Source organism: Cherax quadricarinatus, chromosome 74 (genome assembly GCF_038502225.1).
Source record: "Cherax quadricarinatus isolate ZL_2023a chromosome 74, ASM3850222v1, whole genome shotgun sequence".
NCBI lineage: Eukaryota > Metazoa > Arthropoda > Malacostraca > Decapoda > Parastacidae > Cherax > Cherax quadricarinatus.
In genome coordinates this window covers 2,881,159-2,901,719 of record NC_091365.1, presented here as the reverse complement: position 1 = coordinate 2,901,719, position 20,561 = coordinate 2,881,159, and the positions used below count along the sequence as shown (strand labels likewise).

Sequence of the window (20,561 nt, the reverse complement as noted above, 5' to 3'; positions counted from 1 at the left end):
CCATCGCAACGTGGCTGATCCGACACATGCAAGAATTTCGTCCAGAGCCCACAAGCCAAACAGGATGATTAGCACCATCTAAGCTCTGAGGTGACAAATGCCCATACTGAATTTATATTAGCCCAATATCTATAGTTTAAGAAAATGTAATGATTGTGTAGCTCTTTACCTTCCATTTCATAAAGTATTTAATATTAAAGATCATTTAATAAAATTTTTAGGAAACAGTTCGATTTTATGTACTGAACGATGTCGCCTTTACGGTTATTTTCATTAAATACGTGTATTTTTTAGATACATGTTGATGGTGACTCTTGGCTGATGAAGTTAGCAGTACGTGCTTCGCGTAGAAAAACATATCTGTTCAACGCATGTATTGCACACCTAAAGCGTTGAGACACAAAACAGTCATTTACAGAGCATCTACTGGAAGCTGAAAAAATACGGCAACGCACACCACTATTGAATATTGCAGATATTTTACAGGGAAATCTACTATAAACAAGGCAGAGGATTTTTCACAATGAAAGGAGACTGAAAAAATGTAGAACCTTAAAATAACCTACAGCGGAATGCCTGACAATACTTTCATCGCCACCCTACTGAAGCCTCTTAGCTCAAACTGACTTATTTTATTACCGTATGCAAGTGACCCATCCTGTGTGGTGAAATATGGCAGGAAAACAGAAACTAACTCTGGAGTTTTGAGACTATGACCGCGGGTTCAATCCCGGCCGGGGGTATGGTTTAAACAGAAACTAGTTTTTGTCCCCCCCCCCCCATGCAAATACCATACAGAATAGGGAAGCAGCACAATGCTGATGTACCACACTGAACAATGCAGTTATCTATTTAAAACAAATGCACTAAAAGTAACATCTTAGACAAAACGGAACATAAAGGACAACCAGCATTCCAAACTTTTTTTTATTAGGTGACTTGGTCAAGGACGCTGGTGTTCTATCGGCAGAACCTTAAACTTTAAATTCTTGATGAACCGGACAAAGACCGCCATGACCTCCTTATACTAGAAACATGGCCTCCTTATACTAGGTATAGTGCTTCTACATACGAGAAAGCGACGTTAACATGCAGCTTTTAATAGTCATGTCTCGTGCTTCCCGCTAGTGAATGAACCTCCACCCACCCTCCTCTGTAACCCATCAAGAAAAGTTAAATGCGAGTGTTTACCCCCACTTTCCCTCCCACTTCAACACCCGAACTTTATTTACATCATCCAGGTTAATTTATCTTTCCTTAATGTAATGTTTCCCTTTTTTACTTAATCTGAAGACAGCCATTTTTTCTGTCCCGTCAGAAGACTGCACCCACCATGGTCCAGCAGGCTGCACCCACCATGGTCCAGCAGGCTGCACCCACCATGGTCCATGGGAGGGGGGGAAGGGCTTGGAGTTAAAAACAAATCCGAATATTTAGAAAACTTGGCTCTACAAAGTTACTCACATTTAGTGGTTTTGTCAATGAAAGTACACACACACACACACACACACACACACACACACACACACACACACACACACACACACACACACACACACACACACACACACACACAACGAAAATTAAAATAAATCACACAAACAGCCAAGGAAAAAGTATCACATCAAGTTACAATATCTCGCGCCAAATAAGAAACATCAAATGATTAAGGGAAGAGGTACGACTTGTAGTAAGAATAAGGTAGGGAGCAAGAACATGGCAGGGAACAACAACAAGGCAGGAAGTAACAATAAGGCTAGGGGCAACAATGTTCCATGGGAGGTACCAGAGATCCAACAAGCCATACATCACAAAAAAATATCAAAGGCACACCGACCAGCCTTCCTAGTTAAGGTTTGAGTTTACGAGTGTAAACAAAGGACGAACGAGCGTTACTGAAACAATTGACACGAGGTTAGGGTTAGACGAATATGAGACAACTATGTCAGTAGGACAGATACTAATAAGCTAAACACAATAGACATATATTTGAAATGGGTACAGAAACTGTATACACCACCGTGATGGTTACAGAAAAATTTCCCTTTATGGTTGGGGGGAGAGGGGGTACCTTGATGATGGTAAAGCGATCTTGACAAGGGATTGAAACCACTTTATTACTTCTAATTTCCCAGGAACTATTTGAAGATTACGGATTTAGAGCTTCCTCTTGATAATGATAATAATGTGGAAAATTGCATTTATCTGGATGTAAGGTACATACCAGTAAATGGTAACGCAGATAATTATTAATCAAAGTTACTTAGACAAGTAGGAATTTGGGACACCTAGGTCGCAAAAATGTCCCCCTTCGATACCTACAACTGTCATATCCACAAGTTGCTCTAGACCTATAATTACAAATGAAATGTACATACACCAGGAATTCTGGTAAATATATAAATTTGTGGACTGAATATTAAAATTAATAAATGATTATATATATACACATTTACATAACAGAAGGAGAATATATCTTAACATCACTCACCAATTTGACTGGAGATTAAGGTGTATCATACTCAGAAAACCCCCCTGTCTACATTTATGATAATAATACTGGCCAGAGCTATAAACATAAATATATAGACATGACTTAGCTGGGGGTAATATCCTGTTTTCATCTAATTACGGAGTCTGTCCAGTCGCCTGATTCTCTCGTTATGCAGGGCTGCACATCCAACAATTTCGGCTCCTATTTGAGAGGTGTCAGCCCAATTTTACCCTCTAGAGCACGAAAATTCTTCCGATTATTCACTAACATTTGTGTTGTCTCAATTCAAACATGGAGAGTCTCCTCTGCACAGGCGCAGAATTTCCCATTTATTTTATAACATTTTTTATTAAATATAGTATGGCCATCTATTTACATATAACTACTGTATTTCTGGAAAATATATGCAGTATTTTCCACAAATAACATCATAATAAATTATTATTGGAGGGATTTAAGATCAATAACAGTTGGTAACTCAAGAGCTATCATATCCTCAAGGTAAACACTAGCAAATTACAATGCAGTACAGGTCAAGGGTAGAAATAAGAGGCCATGGACACGGAAACAAGTAGTTCATTGCTCAGCAGTAGCGAACTTCGGCCAACAACCAAAGAACCCGGGTTTGATTCTGGAGAGGGTCGACACGTTGGGCACGTCTCATGATACCTGTTTAATGTTACCAATGTACCTGGTTTTTAGTCATCTGTTGTGGGTCGCCACCTGGGGTCTAACTGAACTGAGGTAGGATAGCAGATCGTGGACAGAAAGGGGATCGTCAGGTTAAAAAAAAAAAAAAACATCGATGCACGGTCACTGTTACATACGACCTGTACACCAGACTTCCAATCTTTTATTTACGCCAGTGGAGCAACTGTTGAACCTTATCCGCACATCTTTTAACACGTTCATAACTAGCTTATCCATATTCTACTTATAAACATCGCAACTTGATCCCTGGGCTTGAGTTCTATGCAATTTAAATTGAAATTCTTTCATCCATCCACTTTTTAAATTTTCCAAACCGCGCATCACTACGCTTTTCCAGAGTACCAGTACGATAATTCCTTATTCTCTGCCGCTCTCCAAAAGATAGGTTATTCTTCTCTGTGCTGTATGACTTTTGTTTAGCGCTTCGTTATGATTATAATAATAATTTTCTCTGTAGACTTTCGAGAGAATATACCTCCAATCTATAGTATTGCGATCACAAGTAGTATATAGTTATCCATGAAACTTATTACCAGGGCAAGATGCAAACAAAAAAAAACTTTTCGTGTCATCAGTCTAATACTAGATGATTCACCTCATCTTTCATAGACCCATCCGCTGACACGTCCACTCCCAAATATCTGAATACGTTCACCTCCTCCATACTCTCTCCCTCCAATCTGATATTCAATCTTTCATCACCTAATCTTTTTGTTATCCTCATAACCTTACTCTTTCCTGTATTCACCTTTAATTTTCTTCTTTTGCACACCCTACCAAATTCATCCACCAATCTCTGCAACTTCTCTTCAGAATCTCCCAAGAGCACAGTGTCATCAGCAAAGAGCAGCTGTGACAACTCCCACTTTGTGTGTGATTCTTTATCTTTTAACTCCACGCCTCTTGCCAAGACCCTCGCATTTACTTCTCTTACAACCCCATCTATAAATATATTAAACAACCACGGTGACATCACACATCCTTGTCTAAGGCCTACTTTTACTGGGAAAAAATTTCCCTCTTTCCTACATGTAGTGCATTTTATCTAATAACATTTATATGCTGGTTATGTTCACACGCCTATCTACTTTATTTAATACATGTATCCATGTTATATTTCCTTCAATTATAATGAACATTTCTGCCAAGGGTACACTAAGCAGTTCCTTCCATTGCTTCACCACTCTCTTAACTTCTCTCTTTTTCTCCATATACTCTTCCCTCCTTGCATCACTTCTACTTTGTAAAAACTTTTCATATGCTAACTTTTTCTCCCTTACTACTCTCTTTACATCATCATTCCACCAATCGCTCCTCTTCCCTCCTGCACCCACTTTCCTGTAACCACAAACTTCTGCTGAACACTCTAACATTACATTTTTAAACCTACCCCATACCTCTTCGACCCCATTGCCTATGCTCTCATTAGCCCATCTATCCTCCAATAGCTGTTTATATCTTACCCTAACTGCCTCCTCTTTTAGTTTATAAACCTTCACCTCTCTCTTCCCTGATGCTTCTATTCTCCTTGTATCCCATCTACCTTTTACTCTCAGTGTAGCTACAACTAGAAAGTGATCTGATATATCTGTGGCCCCTCTATAAACATGTACATCCTGAAGTCTACTCAACAGTCTTTTATCTACCAATACATAATCCAACAAACTACTGTCATTTCGCCCTACATCATATCGTGTATACTTATTTATCCTCTTTTTCTTAAAATATGTATTACCTATAACTAAACCCCTTTCTATACAAAGTTCAATCAAAGGGCTCCCATTATCATTTACACCTGGCACCCCAAACTTACCTACCACACCCTCTCTAAAAGTTACTCCTACTTTAGCATTCAAGTCCCCTACCACAATTACTCTCTCACTTGGTTCAAAGGCTCCTATACATTCACTTAACATCTCCCAAAATCTCTCTCTCTCCTCTGCATTCCTCTCTTCTCCAGGTGCATACACGCTTATTATGACCCACTTCTCGCATCCAACCTTTACTTTAATCCACATAATTCTTGAATTTACACATTCATATTCTCTTTTCTCCTTCCATAACTGATCATTTAACATTACTGCTACCCCTTCCTTTGCTCTAACTCTCTCAGATACTCCAGATTTAATCCCATTTATTTCCCCCCACTGAAACTCTCCTACCCCCTTCAGCTTTGTTTCGCTTAGGGCCAGGACATCCAACTTCTTTTCATTCATAACATCAGCAATCATCTGTTTCTTGTCATCCGCACTACATCCACGCACATTTAAGCAACCCAGTTTTATAAAGTTTTTCTTCTTCTCTTTTTTAGTAATTGTATACAGGAGAAGGGGTTACTAGCCCATTGCTCCCGGCATTTTAGTCGCCTCATACGACACGCATGGCTTACGGAGGAAAGATTCTTTTCCACTTCCCCATGGACAATAGAAGAAATAAAAAACATGTATCCATGTTATATTTCCTTCAATTATAATGAACATTTCTGCCAAGGGTACACTAAGCAGTTCCTTCCATTCTTTTTAAGACCAGCAAATAATTTCTGGGCCTGGATTTTTTTTTTTTTTTGTGGAGGATGGGGCTATTAATCATTTTGGTTTACGAAATTCGTTCATGTCACTAGTAACGTATTTTTTTTTTCACTAAAATAAATTCTACAGTATTTACTTGGACTGTGTCGTCCAGTTCTTGCCCAGCAAAGGTAAATTATTTATTCAGAAAACTATCAACTGCTTCTAATATGTCAGAACTTGTCCTGAAAAAACTTAGGTTTTGACTGTTTCCCTAACTACCTTAGGGTGAAAGATGGGACGAGGCTAATGCCGAGTGATAACGTATGCAGGTGGAGGTAGTCCCTACCTTGTCAGGGCCTACTCACCATGAGATCTTTATTCGTTACAACTTGATAGCCACGAATAGGCGAGTCCACATAGGAAGAGCGTCAGTTTCGCATTTAGCAGATGGAGAATCAGTCTCCACCACGTCTAGTGCTGAATAACCCGCATGGGTTTAGCGCTTAACATGAATTATTATTACAACTTGATAAAGCTCTTAGTGGCCGACACGTCGTTTTTAATAATGGCTTGTTGCCTCCATATCCTTGACTTAATGTGTGTCAGCTTACCGTGTCATTTTCCACAAGGAATTCCTACGATTAACGGAGACACAATATTATGTATGTCCATAGTTAATTATCGCCACCACATAAACATTTAAATGACCATAAGGTTTTATCACAGCTCAGGAAAACACATTAAAACTAAAAGCTTGTCAGTACTAAAGTACTGGTGATCATTCACATTATTGCCTGCCACTATACACTAGAGACGTGTGCGTGTGTGCTCACGTGTGTTCACGGTAATCATCCGGTGTCATGCATCCGGCCCCCCCCCCTTTTTTTTTACCTCTACGGTGTTGCCAATTTAGTTATTTTGTCACCAGATATCGAGATGTTGGTACTAATGTTAAAAGACAGGAGTGAAACAGATTTTTGTATGGATTTTTGCAAGAATTAAGCAGACTTAACATGGAGAGCCTTACTGGATAGTTCACCGATGAAGGGCTTTTGATCCAAGGAATTGAAGCTACCCTCCCCTTGGATCGAACATGGATGATCAAGCAAGCACCAGACGTGTTAGTAGTAGCATTAGTCCGTACAAGTCATGTACTGGTACGTGTATCGTCGTTAGTATTACCATTTAGAGCGCCTTCTGTGATCGTCAGACAAACCTGGAACAGGGCTAGGCTTCGAAAGTAGGTATAACAGTGTATATACAGTTTAACAACTTTTTACAAATTAAAGTATCCCTAACTGATAACGTACGGGTGTAGTCGACAGGATTTATATCCATTCAACCATCTAGTGGCAATGTGGTAATGCTAAGTAACTAAATTTTGCATCTAAGAGTATCACAAATACTGGAATGTGATCTCTTCCTTCTGACAAATTAATCCAATAATCCAATAACCTGTGACCAGTTGCAGACGCCCAACTTTGCTGATAAGAATATTAAACGACTCAGAAATTATAGAAGGCTGTGTGTTTTTGTTAGTGTGATTGAACAGTGAATGAGCAATTCTAGCTAGGATTACTCATTATGTTTCGATTGGTAGCACAAGAGTATAGAAACTTGTAAGCTCTGAATCTGGCACCTTTCTCAAGAGCACGTTTCTAAGTGTAAAGGTCCTAGAGAAACTGGTCCCTAATCTGCACACAGAAATCACTCCTTACGACAGCAAAAGATTTGGCAGGCGGTGCAACACCCCCCAATGAAGAGTAGGGGCGCCAATTAGTACACTAAGAGAAAACATAAGTGTCCGGGGCCCCAAGACTGTTCAACAGCCTCCCACCAGGCATAAGGGGAAATACCAATAGACCCCTGGCTACCATCAAGAGGGTGCTGGACAGACTCCCAAAGTCAGTGACGGATCAGCCGGGCTGTGGTTCGTACGTTGGACTACGTGTGGCCAGTAGTAAGTTTAGCTGATCAAGCACTGATCCACCGGGAGGCCTGGTCATGGACCGGGCCGCGGGGGCGTTGTTCCCCGGAATACCCTCCAGGTAGGTAAACAGGCAAGATTATTTGTAACTGAAGGATTCAAAGTTTTACTGAGGGAGTAGCAGTGTTGAGATGGAGGGAGTGTGCGCGCGCGCGCAGCGAGCGCAGACTAATACAAGTCTGATTACAGAGCTGCAGGCTTACTGCTGAGCCAAAGTGGTTACTTCTTTTATAAGTTATCTATGGCTGGGTTGGACAGCTGGCACTGATGTAGACCTATGGTGTACTGGTAAGGGAGGGGAAGGGGGTACAACAACCATGAAAGACCGTCTTTTCAGACTTGTGTAAACCTGTAACATTTTCCATATTACTGGAAACCTGTAACATCTTCCCTAACACTGCAAACCTGTAATACATTCCCTAACACTGCAAACCTGTAACACCTTCCCTAACACTGCAAACCTGTAACACCTTCCCTATCACTGAAAACCTGTAACACCTTCCCTATCACTGCAAACCTGTAACAGAGAACTTAAATTACAAAGATCATTTAAGGGCATTAATAATAATAATAAATATCTATTTCTACAAGTATACATATACAAGGTATACAGGCCTAGCTGACATCAATGACGCTACTTACAGAAAGTCGCTTGTTATGCTGAGCATATCCGGCAAATTAGGTCAGTTTTGTCCCAGGATGCGACCCACACCAGTCGACTAACATCCAGTTACCCATTTTATACAGATGGGTGAACATGGGCAGCAGGTATATTATGAAAACACGTCCCTAATGTTTTCCGGCCGTACCAGAGGTTCAAACTTCGGACCTCAGTGTGTGGAGTACGCTAGCGATCGAGCATTTCTTGAATCAAATAAAATTATGATAATTTATGCGAACAAAAGTTATTTAAAGTGGATTCAAGTGCTTAAATTGAAATAAAATTAATTCAGGCAAACACTTGTTAAAATAAAAAAAATTCTCGCTAAGAACTTTAATTACTGTCGATAAAATCATTTGGATAAATTTTCGTTACTTGTACTTTAAATATTCACCTCCTTTGCTATGGTTTACAACCTACCATTGTCCTGTTACTCAACACCCTACTTTCGACTGTTATATTGGTAAATAACTTTATATGGAATAGAGGGTTTGTGTATTAGTTGTCTACACCCTCTATACTGTTTATCTGAGAGTGGCCAAGTTCTGCTGAAGAGGGCCTCAGTGTGAGGCCGAAATATGAAGAACTCTTGAATGCTGCTGTATTGTCTCAACGTAGACCCCCCCAGCTGTCTTCAAGAGGAAGCTGGTTCAATCCCGGCCGGGGGTATGGTCTGGAAAGATACCTTAGGTTAGTACCTGACCAGCCGGGCTGTGGCTTGTACGCTGGATTGCGTGTGGCCGGCAATAGCAGCCTGGTTGACCAGGCCCTGATCCACCGCGAGGCCCGGTCATGGACCGGGCCGCGGGGGCGCTGAACTCCAGAACACCCTCCAGGTAGCCTCCAAGCAGGTAGATGCAAGTTTATTACACTGGTCAATGTTCATTACACTTGCGCTTGTATCTGTAGTCTAGGGTATGGTTAAAGTGCAGCGACTGCAACTTGGCGCCTTGATCAATCAGGTGGAGGAACTGTATACGCAGCAACAGAGGACCAGTGTTACCCTGCTCCCACCAGCTTCAGCGCCAACCAGGGCGAGCATGACACTTAACAGACACCCACACTCCTTCACACCACCTCTGCCACACCATCGTCCCTTCACCTACTCACACCTCTCTCACTCCTTCCCACCACCACCTCGGCCACACCATTCCTTCACCTACCCATAATCTTTTCCATCTCGATCACACATCGTCACTTCATCCAGCCACACCCTTTCGCCTTCTCGACCATCCTTTCAAGTACCCACACTCCTTTCTACCACACCAACGTTCCTCTCATCCACCCACACCACCGTCTTTACCGACCCACACCTTTCATTCTCTTTCCCACCTCACCTCAACACAACTTCTGTATCACCGCCTGTCATAACATCACATTATTCACATGTTTTAGTTATCCAGAACTAAATAACTTTAGGGTGACGTGGATTAAATTACAGAACATTAAATCACCTAAAAATACGTCACCGTAGTTTACTAAGGCTACTAATAAATTTTCTACATTTCTACTTCCTCTACTACTGTTAATTTTTTAAGACATTATATATGTTGTTATATTAGGTAAATTTACGATATTAATTTAGATTGCTAGGTTAGTTTTAGTAAAAAAAATTAGTGTCATACCAATCTGAATAACGTTTGTGAAGCTCTACCTTTAAGACGGAAAATTTTCCCCTTAAGGTGAAGCAATACAGCAGTGGCGGGTTAGTTTCCTCAGCTCCACCACCGAAGTTTTGCAACCACGTGACTAAAGTCAAATGATTTACCCTGAGCAGCCACATTAGACGTCCAATAACTCTAATTAACATGATCAGGTGTGATAAACCGTGTTTAACACTACTAATCAATATATGCTCGTGCGCTACTGTTATTATTCAACAAAAATAGGTGTGGCTACTCTATTCTATAACTGCTGCATGGTGGGAACAATAGCTAGCCCTCTGTCACATTCCATCACACAAGAAATTGTATAAACAAACAGAAATTTGAGAATATCACGCAGCTAATTAAAAATATTTATACATATTTATACTTAAGGCTTCACAGAGCAGTGAGACTGGTATATTATATTCATAAAGAAGTGCTAAACCCCTAAGCGTCATACACCTGGGGAATGAGAGCGGTGTGGGTTTCATCCCATGAGAGGGAGGTTAGTTCCAGTTCCTCAGAACTAAGAACTTTTCATCAACATCAAAGTATCCCCATAGAGAATGGGAGGGGCACAGTTCCAGGCTCGTCTGTCATCTTGACAAAGGATGAATGGCAACCACTAAAATCTCAGACTGCTCCATTTGGAGACGTAGCTCAAGGATATTCGATTTTAGTTTACCGTATATTATCATTATTATTGCTGCCCAGAGACCACTGCACTAATCTCTAATGTAAATTATTCAACTTTGGCATTAACAATTTTATATGAAAAATATGCAGTAAGCCTATAGTATTTAGTAAATTAAACGTAGGGGAAGCTTTTATAAAAAAAACTATATAAAGAGCGAAAAGTCTTGCAATATAGGCTAGCTTTAAGTGTCTATTGATCTGATTAATTGTAGTTAGAATATGCATTTTGGAACAGTATGGTTACGTACGCATTGAATACTACTCGACGTTATGCACTTGGGACGGGGGGCACATGTCAAGCTGAGGTTTTATTTTCATGTTAAGCCAGGAGTTCCTGATACTGGACGTCAAGCTACAATGACAGATAAATACACATACCCCCTGCCTGTTATATTATTCTCATTGTGCAAGAAAGGTATACAATACAATACGGGCTGTGGCTCGTACGTTGGACTGCGTGCGGCCAGCAGTAACAGCCTAGTTGATCAGGCCCTGATCCATCGGGAGGCCTGGTCATGGACCGGGCCGCGGGGGCGTTGATCCCCGGAATAACCTCCAGGTATAACCTCCAGGTAATACCGACAAGATGAAAGTTAAGACATGTGCAACATCTGGTTATCTTTATTGTAGACGTTTCGCCATCCACTGGCTTTATCAATACAGATTCTTGTAAACCTCTACAATGGTTGTTGCTTGTTATGCTGTTGACTGTAGTAACCGGGAACGTGATAAGCCAAATTTTGAATTCCGCAGATTCCCCAAGGGTTTAGAAAGATGAATTTTCCCTGCGAGGCGGAAAAACTGGGAGCTAACTGAATACCGCTGTCTGTGTAGCCAACATTCCATTGCAGCCTCAATCAAAATTTTCTATAAACATTTAAATGACCATAAGGTTTTATCACAGCTCAGGAAAACATTAAAACTAAAAGCTTGTTAGTACTAAAGTACTGTTCAGATCCCACTTTCATTTCTGAAATAACTATTGCATTCCGCAAGCCAGTCAAGATGGCCGCAAGTTTGGTGTCAAAGGTTTCGACAGATAAAAAAAAAATAAACAAGAACAAAAGCTTTCTAGTTTCGATGCATTATTTGTGCCCACTGTCGTGGCCCATTTATTAAGTTATCTTAGATTACGGATTACAGTTAATAACATGAGTGTTATATGCGAGTCAACCTTACCTAGGCCAGCTTTTGTAGGTACAGTGACTATATACTCCCATACTTCTCATCAACAGCCTTAAATTTTAGTTGACCGCTTGCCAAGGCACACGGATAACATGTGCAACAGTTAAAACATTTTTAATTAATTACACTGGCCTGCTAGTTTTAGGACTAGCTTGTCATGGGCATAAATCCCACTCTGTTCCGTTAATTACAATTATATTTATTCACATGAACTATGATGCTGTATCAACGTCCGTGGCCCTAGACTTTTCAACATCCTACCAGAAGATATCAGAAACACTGCTGGGACAAGTGTACAAGTCTTCAAGAGGAAACGGGACAAGTATCTTTACCACGTGCCAGATCAACCAGCCTATGATGGATATGTGGACAGGGGGCCAGCAACAGCCTGGTTGACCAGGAAAACACCAGACGAGCTTGACCCATGGCTGGGCTCCGGGAGTAGAAAAACTCTCGGAGCTTAAGGCATAAAGTAAAGATAAAGGTATGATGAGATGGCGTCCTGATACACAAAAAATGGCAGTGGAAAAACTCTTGAGACTTTCACTTGGGGATACGCTTTTTCACGCCTATGGAGATTACATGGTGAGCATAAATATATATCAGAAAAGCAGATGAAGAGAGACAGTTGAAAATCTGACTTGAGGTCAGGAGGGTATATGCTGAGGAGCGTATCAGTCAGGGTCCCCTCCAACCAGAAACTTCCTTGGTTTTGGGTGATGTCTGTGGCATGAGAGCAGATTTAAGGCATTTTCCACTTTTTGTTTTTTTGTCTGATAACCATGCCAGTCTATGTGGTGTGATGTGTTACGTTAAAAAACAGGCGTTCTTTATCTCGGTCCAGCATGCATATTTGTTTTGGTATATACGAATGGACAAATTCTTAGCAGTGTCACCCCATATACATACCAACTTCTACGAGGGTTGGTGTAGAATTGTATATGCTCGCACTTTCCTCGCGGCTGGCGATAACACTTAGGTCTGCTACTATGCGATGTAATTGGCTTAAGTAACCTAGTTTTGTTCTCAGGTACATGAAGTTGGTTAGATTAAAAAGCGGTTACCACTGGCATCAACTCAAGTGTTAAGTATAACATACCTACCACAAAAACGGCAAAAAATTTCCCCAGCACCAATCTACTAGCTCATCTTCCCAGCAAATACTTCATGGGAATTTATACTTCCCCAGAGATGTTGGTTGGTGTCTCAGGACGGAGAGAGTAACACTGGGTAAGTGGAGCAAAACAGACACGCAAGGGTTTTAAGTAGTGCTCTTGCAATTATGAATGCAAGTTTACAGATACAAAGAATCTCCCTGTAGTTGTTTCTTTCCCTGTAGGTTAGCTATGGTCACTTCCAGGAGTCACCGCCCCTGTGGCCCGGTCCCAGACCAGACCAGACCTGGTTGTTAGGTAAGACACATATGCAACAGTTAGGTATCTTTATTATGAAACGTTTCGCCTACACAGTAGGCTTCTTCAGTCAAGTACAGAAAAGTTGATAGAAGCAGAAGATACTTGAAGACGATGTAATCAGTCCATCACCCTTAAAGTTTTGAGGTGGTCAGTCCCTCAGTCTGGAGAAGAGCATTGTTCCATAGTATGAAACAATATTGTTTCATACTATGGAACAATGCTCTTCTCCAAACTGAGGGACTGACCACCTCAAAACTTTAAGGGTGATGGACTGATTACATCGTCTTCAAGTATCTTCTGCTTCTATCAACTTTTCTGTACTTGACTCCCCTCAAGGAAGGTTCCTTGATGTTGGTGAGGGGCTCTTGATTTAGGGAATTGGATCTGTGCTCCAGTTCCCCGAATTAAGCCCGAATGCCTTCCACATCCCCCCCCCAAGGCGCTGTATAATCCTCCGGGTTTAGCGCTTCCCCCTTGATTATAATAATAATAATCTGTACTTGACTGAAGAAGCCTACTGTGTAGGCGAAACGTTTCATAATAAAGATACCTAACTGTTGCATATGTGTCTTACCTAACAACCTGTCGGTATTTTATACCATTTTAATGTCCAGACCTGGTTGCTGGCCTGATCCATCAAACTTACTGAGCATTTAACAAAAATGTGGTTACCAAGAATGTTTGTTGTGGCGATATAACCCATGGTAATTACAGTATTATGGGGAGCGCTAAACCCGGGGAAATGAAAAGTAATAAGTTCTATCCAAAATAGGAGAGTCCAGGTCAAATTCCTTGGATCAAAAGCCCTCCCTGTTGGGAGGACAACAGTAATCAAGAGCACAACCACTCGTAGCACCTTGCATAGATATCAAGTCGACACACGTATATTCTCACTTGAGTCTGGCGAGGATGCATGATGCGAGACACTAAATGTGCATGAAACGTTTAACTATAATAGTTTACTTAACTAAATGCGAATTGTTATGCATAACTAGACTCGAGCGAGGCCTATGGATAACTACTGGTCAACGTAATGTGTTAAAACTATACTTATTTTATGTTGACGTACAAATTTGAAGATAAATAATTTACACAATAATAATGGCTAATATAGTAAACTGCCGCATGCCGTTATACTAGTATTTTTTTTAAATACTAGTATGACGGCATCTTATCGGTTTAGAAAACCGTAAAGGATGATGAGACACGTGCAACATGTGGGTATCTTTATTCTGGAAACGCATTTTCTTAATTTAAATGATTTACAATAGACGGTATTGTGAAAGTTCACATGCAACAGACCCCAAAAAAAGTTAGGTGCTACATAAGAAAATTAAATGGTTCCCTCTATCCCTTTTAATAAGCAGGATTACCTTCTCGCAGGCATTAATCTTCAATGCACGAAAATGCACGCGGCTTACCGATTGTGCTGTGGAACACTCACTAGGACACCCTTAAATAAAATCCCCAAAACTTCACACATCCCCAAAAATCCTAGATGAGCGCGCATTCGTTAACAATATCATTCTCTCTACATTATAACTGCCTCTACGTATCTAGAAATTATACGCTTCCTAACCAGAGGTTTGCCGGTCCATTCCTCTACCAAATACTGGACATGATTATCACAGAGTACCTTGTGGTCAAGTTACAGCAAAATTGTGCTGCCCTCCGTTTGATCAGTATAAATGTTCAACAATTTTTTCCGCTGAAGACTGATTTTATAAGCAGTCTCTGGTGGCTATTTTCCGGTCTTCAGCATTAACTACCCACAGTTGGAACTTCACATTATCGCAAGTAAATTATCACATGGCGTCAGGTGGAGCATTTAAAAGATAGCCAAGCAATTTCAGATCCGCGTACAATCTAGTCCACTTACTACGTTGTAAGATAGTATTAGCAAACGGGGACAATGTGCATCATGCAGATTCTTTGTGCCCACCTGTACACGCCAACCCTTAAAAAACGTTCACGAGGGGAGCCACCGCCCTTTAACACCATCTCCGGCGCCCACACGACTGCTAACCACGCCCAAGTCGCTGCACCATTCACGCCCATGTCACCTATTTGCAGTAACATGGGGTACATTTCTAACAATCCATCCTTTATAATAATTACGCGTACTTCAACAAGCTATTTCCCATACCAAGTATAATTCATAGTGCAATGCAAGGATTAGACAAGTCAATAACTAAAAATCTATGCCAAGACTATTTAAGGGTCCATGATGAACTCTAAGCCCCCTCGCCAAACATCAATCTAATAAGACGTACATGACAATAAAATCTTAAGTTCAATCTTTCGAAACTTAAACTTCCGTGTTATGAATTGATCTCAGCAAGCACGGCTAAGTGAGTACACTCTTGGTAGTAGATGAATGGTTCAGAGAACCGACAGGTTGATAAATTAGACACATGTGCAACTCTTGGGTATCTTTATTGCGGAAACGTTTCGCCACACAGTGGCTTCATCAGTCTATACATAGGAGAAACTTGAAGAACATTCTACTCAAGATTGATGGACTGAACACATCGACTCAAAGTTGAGGGACTGATTACCTCATTCTCCTCCTGTTCTTCAAGTTTCTCCTATGTATAGACTGATGAAGCCACTGTGTGGCGAAACGTTTCCGCAATAAAGATACCCAAGAGTTGCACATGTGTCTAATTTATCACACTCTTGGTAGATGGACCAAACAAGGTAACATCCTACGCCTTGACCCGGCCTTTTCTGTACCTGACATTTTAGTAAAGCCTTAAGTACAAGGCTAAAGTTAACATAAGAACATAAGAACGAAGGAACACTGCAGAAGGCCTACTGGCCCATGCGAGGCAGGTCCAAGTCTCCTACCGGCTTAAGCCAATGCACCCAACCTAGTCAGGTCAGGTCACCTTGACTTAAGGGAGGAACACGGCAACCGTCCTGGTAGCATAAGCTAATCAGGTCCAACTCACACCCACCCACACCCACTCATGTATTTATCCAACCTATTTTTAAAGCTACACAACGTTCTGGCCTCTAGGACTGTACTTGGGAGTTTGTTCCACTCATCCACAACTCTATTACCAAACCAGTACTTTCCTATATCCTTCCTGAATCTGAATTTTTCTAACTTAAAACCATTGCTGCGAGTCCTGTCTAGGCTAGATATTTTCAGCACACTATTTACATCCCCTTTATTTATTCCTGTCTTCCATTTATACACCTCAATCATATCCCCCCTAATTCTACGTCTTTCTAGAGAGTGCAGATTCAGGGCCCTTAGTCTATCCTCATAGGGAAAGTTTCTGATACATGGGATCAACTTTGTCATCCTCAACTTCGCAGACAGCCAAAAGGCTGTTTTTACACCGTAAGACCTTCACCCATCATCAGTTTTACTCTGCCTATATTCAAGGACATTACCATCACTGATTAATCTTCCGACCAATTTAAATCGAACAAGGTCTCCGTATACGGACACAACAAAGATGAAATCTTCTGCCCACATCTATAGCTCCATTTTCTCCTTATATTTTGAACATATCTGATGTTAAATATGGTACATAAAATTAATAAAAATATTACTTGTCAAGCTTTAAATTAAGCTTATGTAGCTTATTAACTCCTGGGTTGTAAAAATAACCTAGGGAACTCTAAAGCCTAACTTTTGAAGAAATTTTAAACTGAACAATAAGAGAAAAGCATACAAATATACGTGAAGATTGTGTAGCTCAAGGTTATGTATAAGAGATGTCTGACGACAATTTTGCATTTTGAGGTCAAGGCTTGAGATCTGCAGTTCCCACGACCGTGTGCTGATTTGCATGGAACCAAGGCTTTAGGAGCTGCCATCACACGCCAACCAGTGACAATTCACGTTACAAATTTCCTCGCGTATAAGAGCAAGCCTAGCGTTCCCGTGTGATAAGAAACTTCATTACACAATCGTTCGCCCTGTGGACTATTATTCTGGAAATTCACGGCTTCTGGGTGCTCAGCATAGTCAGTCCCGAATTTCTTTCCAGAGAGTTGAACATCTAGTCACCGTGTTGCGTAACATTTGTCTTCCCCTCCCATTATATCCGCCATATCTTTATGCGGGTTGTAAACCTACTGTTGGGATTTGTTAATATATTAAAAGATCACGCAATGTATGCTTAGATTCATTAACTGTTCACCAGCGAAAATTTATCATACAACTGATTCCCACAAAACAGTATACAATAATTGATTTGCTCCGTTAGCTTTTGTTTAAACTGTCCCACTGGGGCAGGAAAATGTGAGGGGGAGAAAGGAAAAGAAAGTGTGGGGAAAAAGCAAAAAATAAGGGGAAACTTGCTGAGAAAAAAGTAGGAAAGGAAAAACGAGGAAAGTGAAAAAGCAAAAGGGGTAGAAGAGAGGAAAAGGGGAGAAGAGTGGGAGAGGAAAAGGGAAGAAGAGTGGGAGAGGAAAAGGGGAGAAGAGTGGGAGAGGAAAAGTGTGGGTTTGTTAAAAAAAAAAGTGAGGGGGTGAAGAAAAGTAAAGGGGGAAGGGACAAAGGAAAAGGTGAGGGGAAAATTGAGATTGGAAACTGAAGGTTAAGGGGAAATGATTGAGGATAAATGCGGGAGGCAAGTGTCAGAGGTGAAGGGAAAAGTGAGGGAACAGGGGAAACCTGCGAGGGAACAGGGGTGGGGAAACCTGCGAGGGAACAGGGGTGGGGAAACCTGCGAGGGAACATGAGGGGAAACCTGCAAGGGAAGAAGGGGAAACGTGAGGGAAGGTGAAACGTAAGTGAAGGGGAAAACGAGGTAAAATGGGAAACATGCGAGGGAAGAGGAGACACGTATGAGGGAAGAGGGGAAACGTGCGAGGGGTTACCTGAGAATGTGAAACGTGGGAAGAGAAACGTGCGATGGTAGAAACGTGAGGAAGAAGTGGAAACGTGCGATTGAAGATATGAAACGTTTGTGATAAGAGGGGAAAGGTGAGGAATGAGAAAACGGGGTGAGGGGAAACGTGCTAGGTCAGGAGGAAACGTGCGAGGTCAGGGGGAAACGTGAGAGTCGGGGGGAAGGGGACGAGGTGGCAGAGAAAACTCAACGTTGAAATCTTCGCGCTTGTCACGCTGTAGGAGGAAATAGTTTATGTTCCGTTTTATCGTTTAAAACACTGCGGTCAAATGCAACGAGATTAAAATAATTCCCCTAAATTAACCTCTTGGCTAATCCAACACACGGCTATCTGGTAATATGTACACAATACCAAAAACCAAACTCTGTCTAATACTGAAAACGATATTTGTGTTGTAATAGTGTATAATAATAAATTATCAGGATTTCACGAGCCGAGAACATCTTATCTCGAAAAAACACGTTACCGCATCCATTCATCCGATGATAAAATGCCATGTAACTTCACTGAAGGGAATACTTTAGGAAGCTCTTCCTGCCTCGCATGGGCCAGTAGGCCTGCTGCAGTGCTCCTTATGTTCTTAAAAGTTAGACACGAGTGGGAATGGCTAGCTGTGTGTAGGGCCTGACCAACATGGGTCCAGCAAGCTTAATGAAAAGCATCTGTCCTTAAGTTCTTGAACACTGGCGTGCACAGGTTGGGAAGCAATGTTCCCTCCAGTTTAAAGATAAGCTAGTTTGCTAGACGTTAACTTTGCAAGACGTCAAAAGCTTAGAAAAATCATCATCAATGTATTCCTCCCTCTCGATTATCTATTGTGAAGCAACTTTTGATTTTCTTATAAGAAATGCAAATTAAAGAAACAGAACTCACCGTGTAAATCTGGAGACGTGAGAAGATTAGTCAAGACGACGGCAGCCATGTACTGTGCTAGGAGGGTGAGGCGGCCAGAGAGGCAGCAGTTACAAAGGAAATACTGACCCCCCAACAGTTACCCGGCCCACCCCGCCATAGTGATTCCAAGCCATAACACTCAATTTTATACACTCACTTCAATCATCAGCTTCACTTATTGTTTCTTGAAAGTAAGCATCATTTCTGAGATAACAGAGATGCAGCATCTTATGGGAGATGGTGGTTTGTCTTGTGTGGGGTGTGGCGTAGGTGGTTGGCATTCTGCTGGAGGGTGAGATGACGCTCTTGTGCCCTGATGCACCTGTACCTGCATCAGCTTCTACACGTCTAACCATCACCCACACACCCGCTACTATACTTTTTCTTGCACATATAAGTAGTGGGGCTCCACGAAAGTTCTTCCTAGCGCATTTTTAGCAAGAATTTTACCTAAAACACAACTCAAGCATATAACAAACATTTTTAATGGCACAAACCCGCACGGAGATGATAAAACAGCATAGATGAAAAACATTGTATATACGAAGATACATTAAACATTTTGGCCTCATACTGATGCCCTATTAAAAGCTACAAGGTTTTCAGCAAACTAGTAAGTTACAGCAATCTACAAACTGAAGTAAGTAATGTTACTGGTTACTGTTAGTCAGGCAAGAGGAGAGCGTAGCCCAAAGTAAGACTCCCCCACTAAGTCAGACCCATGCCCCACGCTGCACTATTTTCAGCGATGGGGTTTGAGTGGGCCGCCGCTCGTCAGCTGACTACCCCCACTGCTAACTTGGCCAACGTGATTACCTTAAACAACCCACAAAAACCATACCCTTAACACCAAATCCTCACCGGGTTTATTGTTATGCCGACGCAGCATCACCATGCAGTGTCCTTAACTTACAAGCTGCTACAAGTGGAGGAAAAAACGTTAGAAAGTATTAAGTCTTACCTTCATCGAGAAGTCTTTCGACGTGCATGAATACACTGGGGAAGGCTGCGAGCTGTTTCTTATCCTTTAAGAGTTGGGCTAGGTAGTCCGCAATGCTAGTAGTATTGTTAGAATCACCCATTGTGTCAGTCGGTGTGAGTAGGCTAGAAGACGAGTGAGGTAAACAAGAGGTTAGTTGACACTACGGAGCAATAGTCTACAGTACCGTACCTCCATCAACAGTTCCTCACTCACCACTGCCGCGCACGCGCACTCTAACAGACCAGTCCACTCTGTTGAAGGGGAGGAACCCTCACCTCTGCCCATTTTCTGTTTGGTTCAATTGCAAAATGTATATATATTACACTACATTCTCACAGAGAAATATGCTATCATAAAACTGTAATTTCCACAAGTCCACATCCAGATGCTTTCGTCATTATCTGGCCGTTTTCCCGGCAGAGATAAACGGATGTAGACTAAACATTACACCAACATTCTATGATTTACATATAAAAGTGTAGACAATATTTAGACATGAATTCAG

At 41.4% G+C, this 20,561-nt stretch overlaps 1 protein-coding gene across 5 annotated transcripts in view; it reads right to left on the bottom strand.

The window, feature by feature from the left end:
• Nucleotides 1-20,288, bottom strand: part of how (protein held out wings) — a 192,903-nt gene extending 172,615 nt beyond the window's left edge. For 3 of the 5 annotated variants that reach the window (XM_070100671.1, XM_070100674.1, XM_070100675.1), the window contains exon 1: nucleotides 20,036-20,287. In XM_070100671.1, the coding sequence (XP_069956772.1) occupies nucleotides 20,036-20,156 (121 nt within the window). In that variant the 5' untranslated portion in view covers nucleotides 20,157-20,287. Of the gene's footprint in view, nucleotides 1-20,035 lie in introns of all 5 variants that reach the window. The other 2 variants (XM_070100673.1, XM_070100672.1) reach the window with 2 other exon arrangements.
• Between the last annotated feature and the right edge of the window lie 273 nt (nucleotides 20,289-20,561).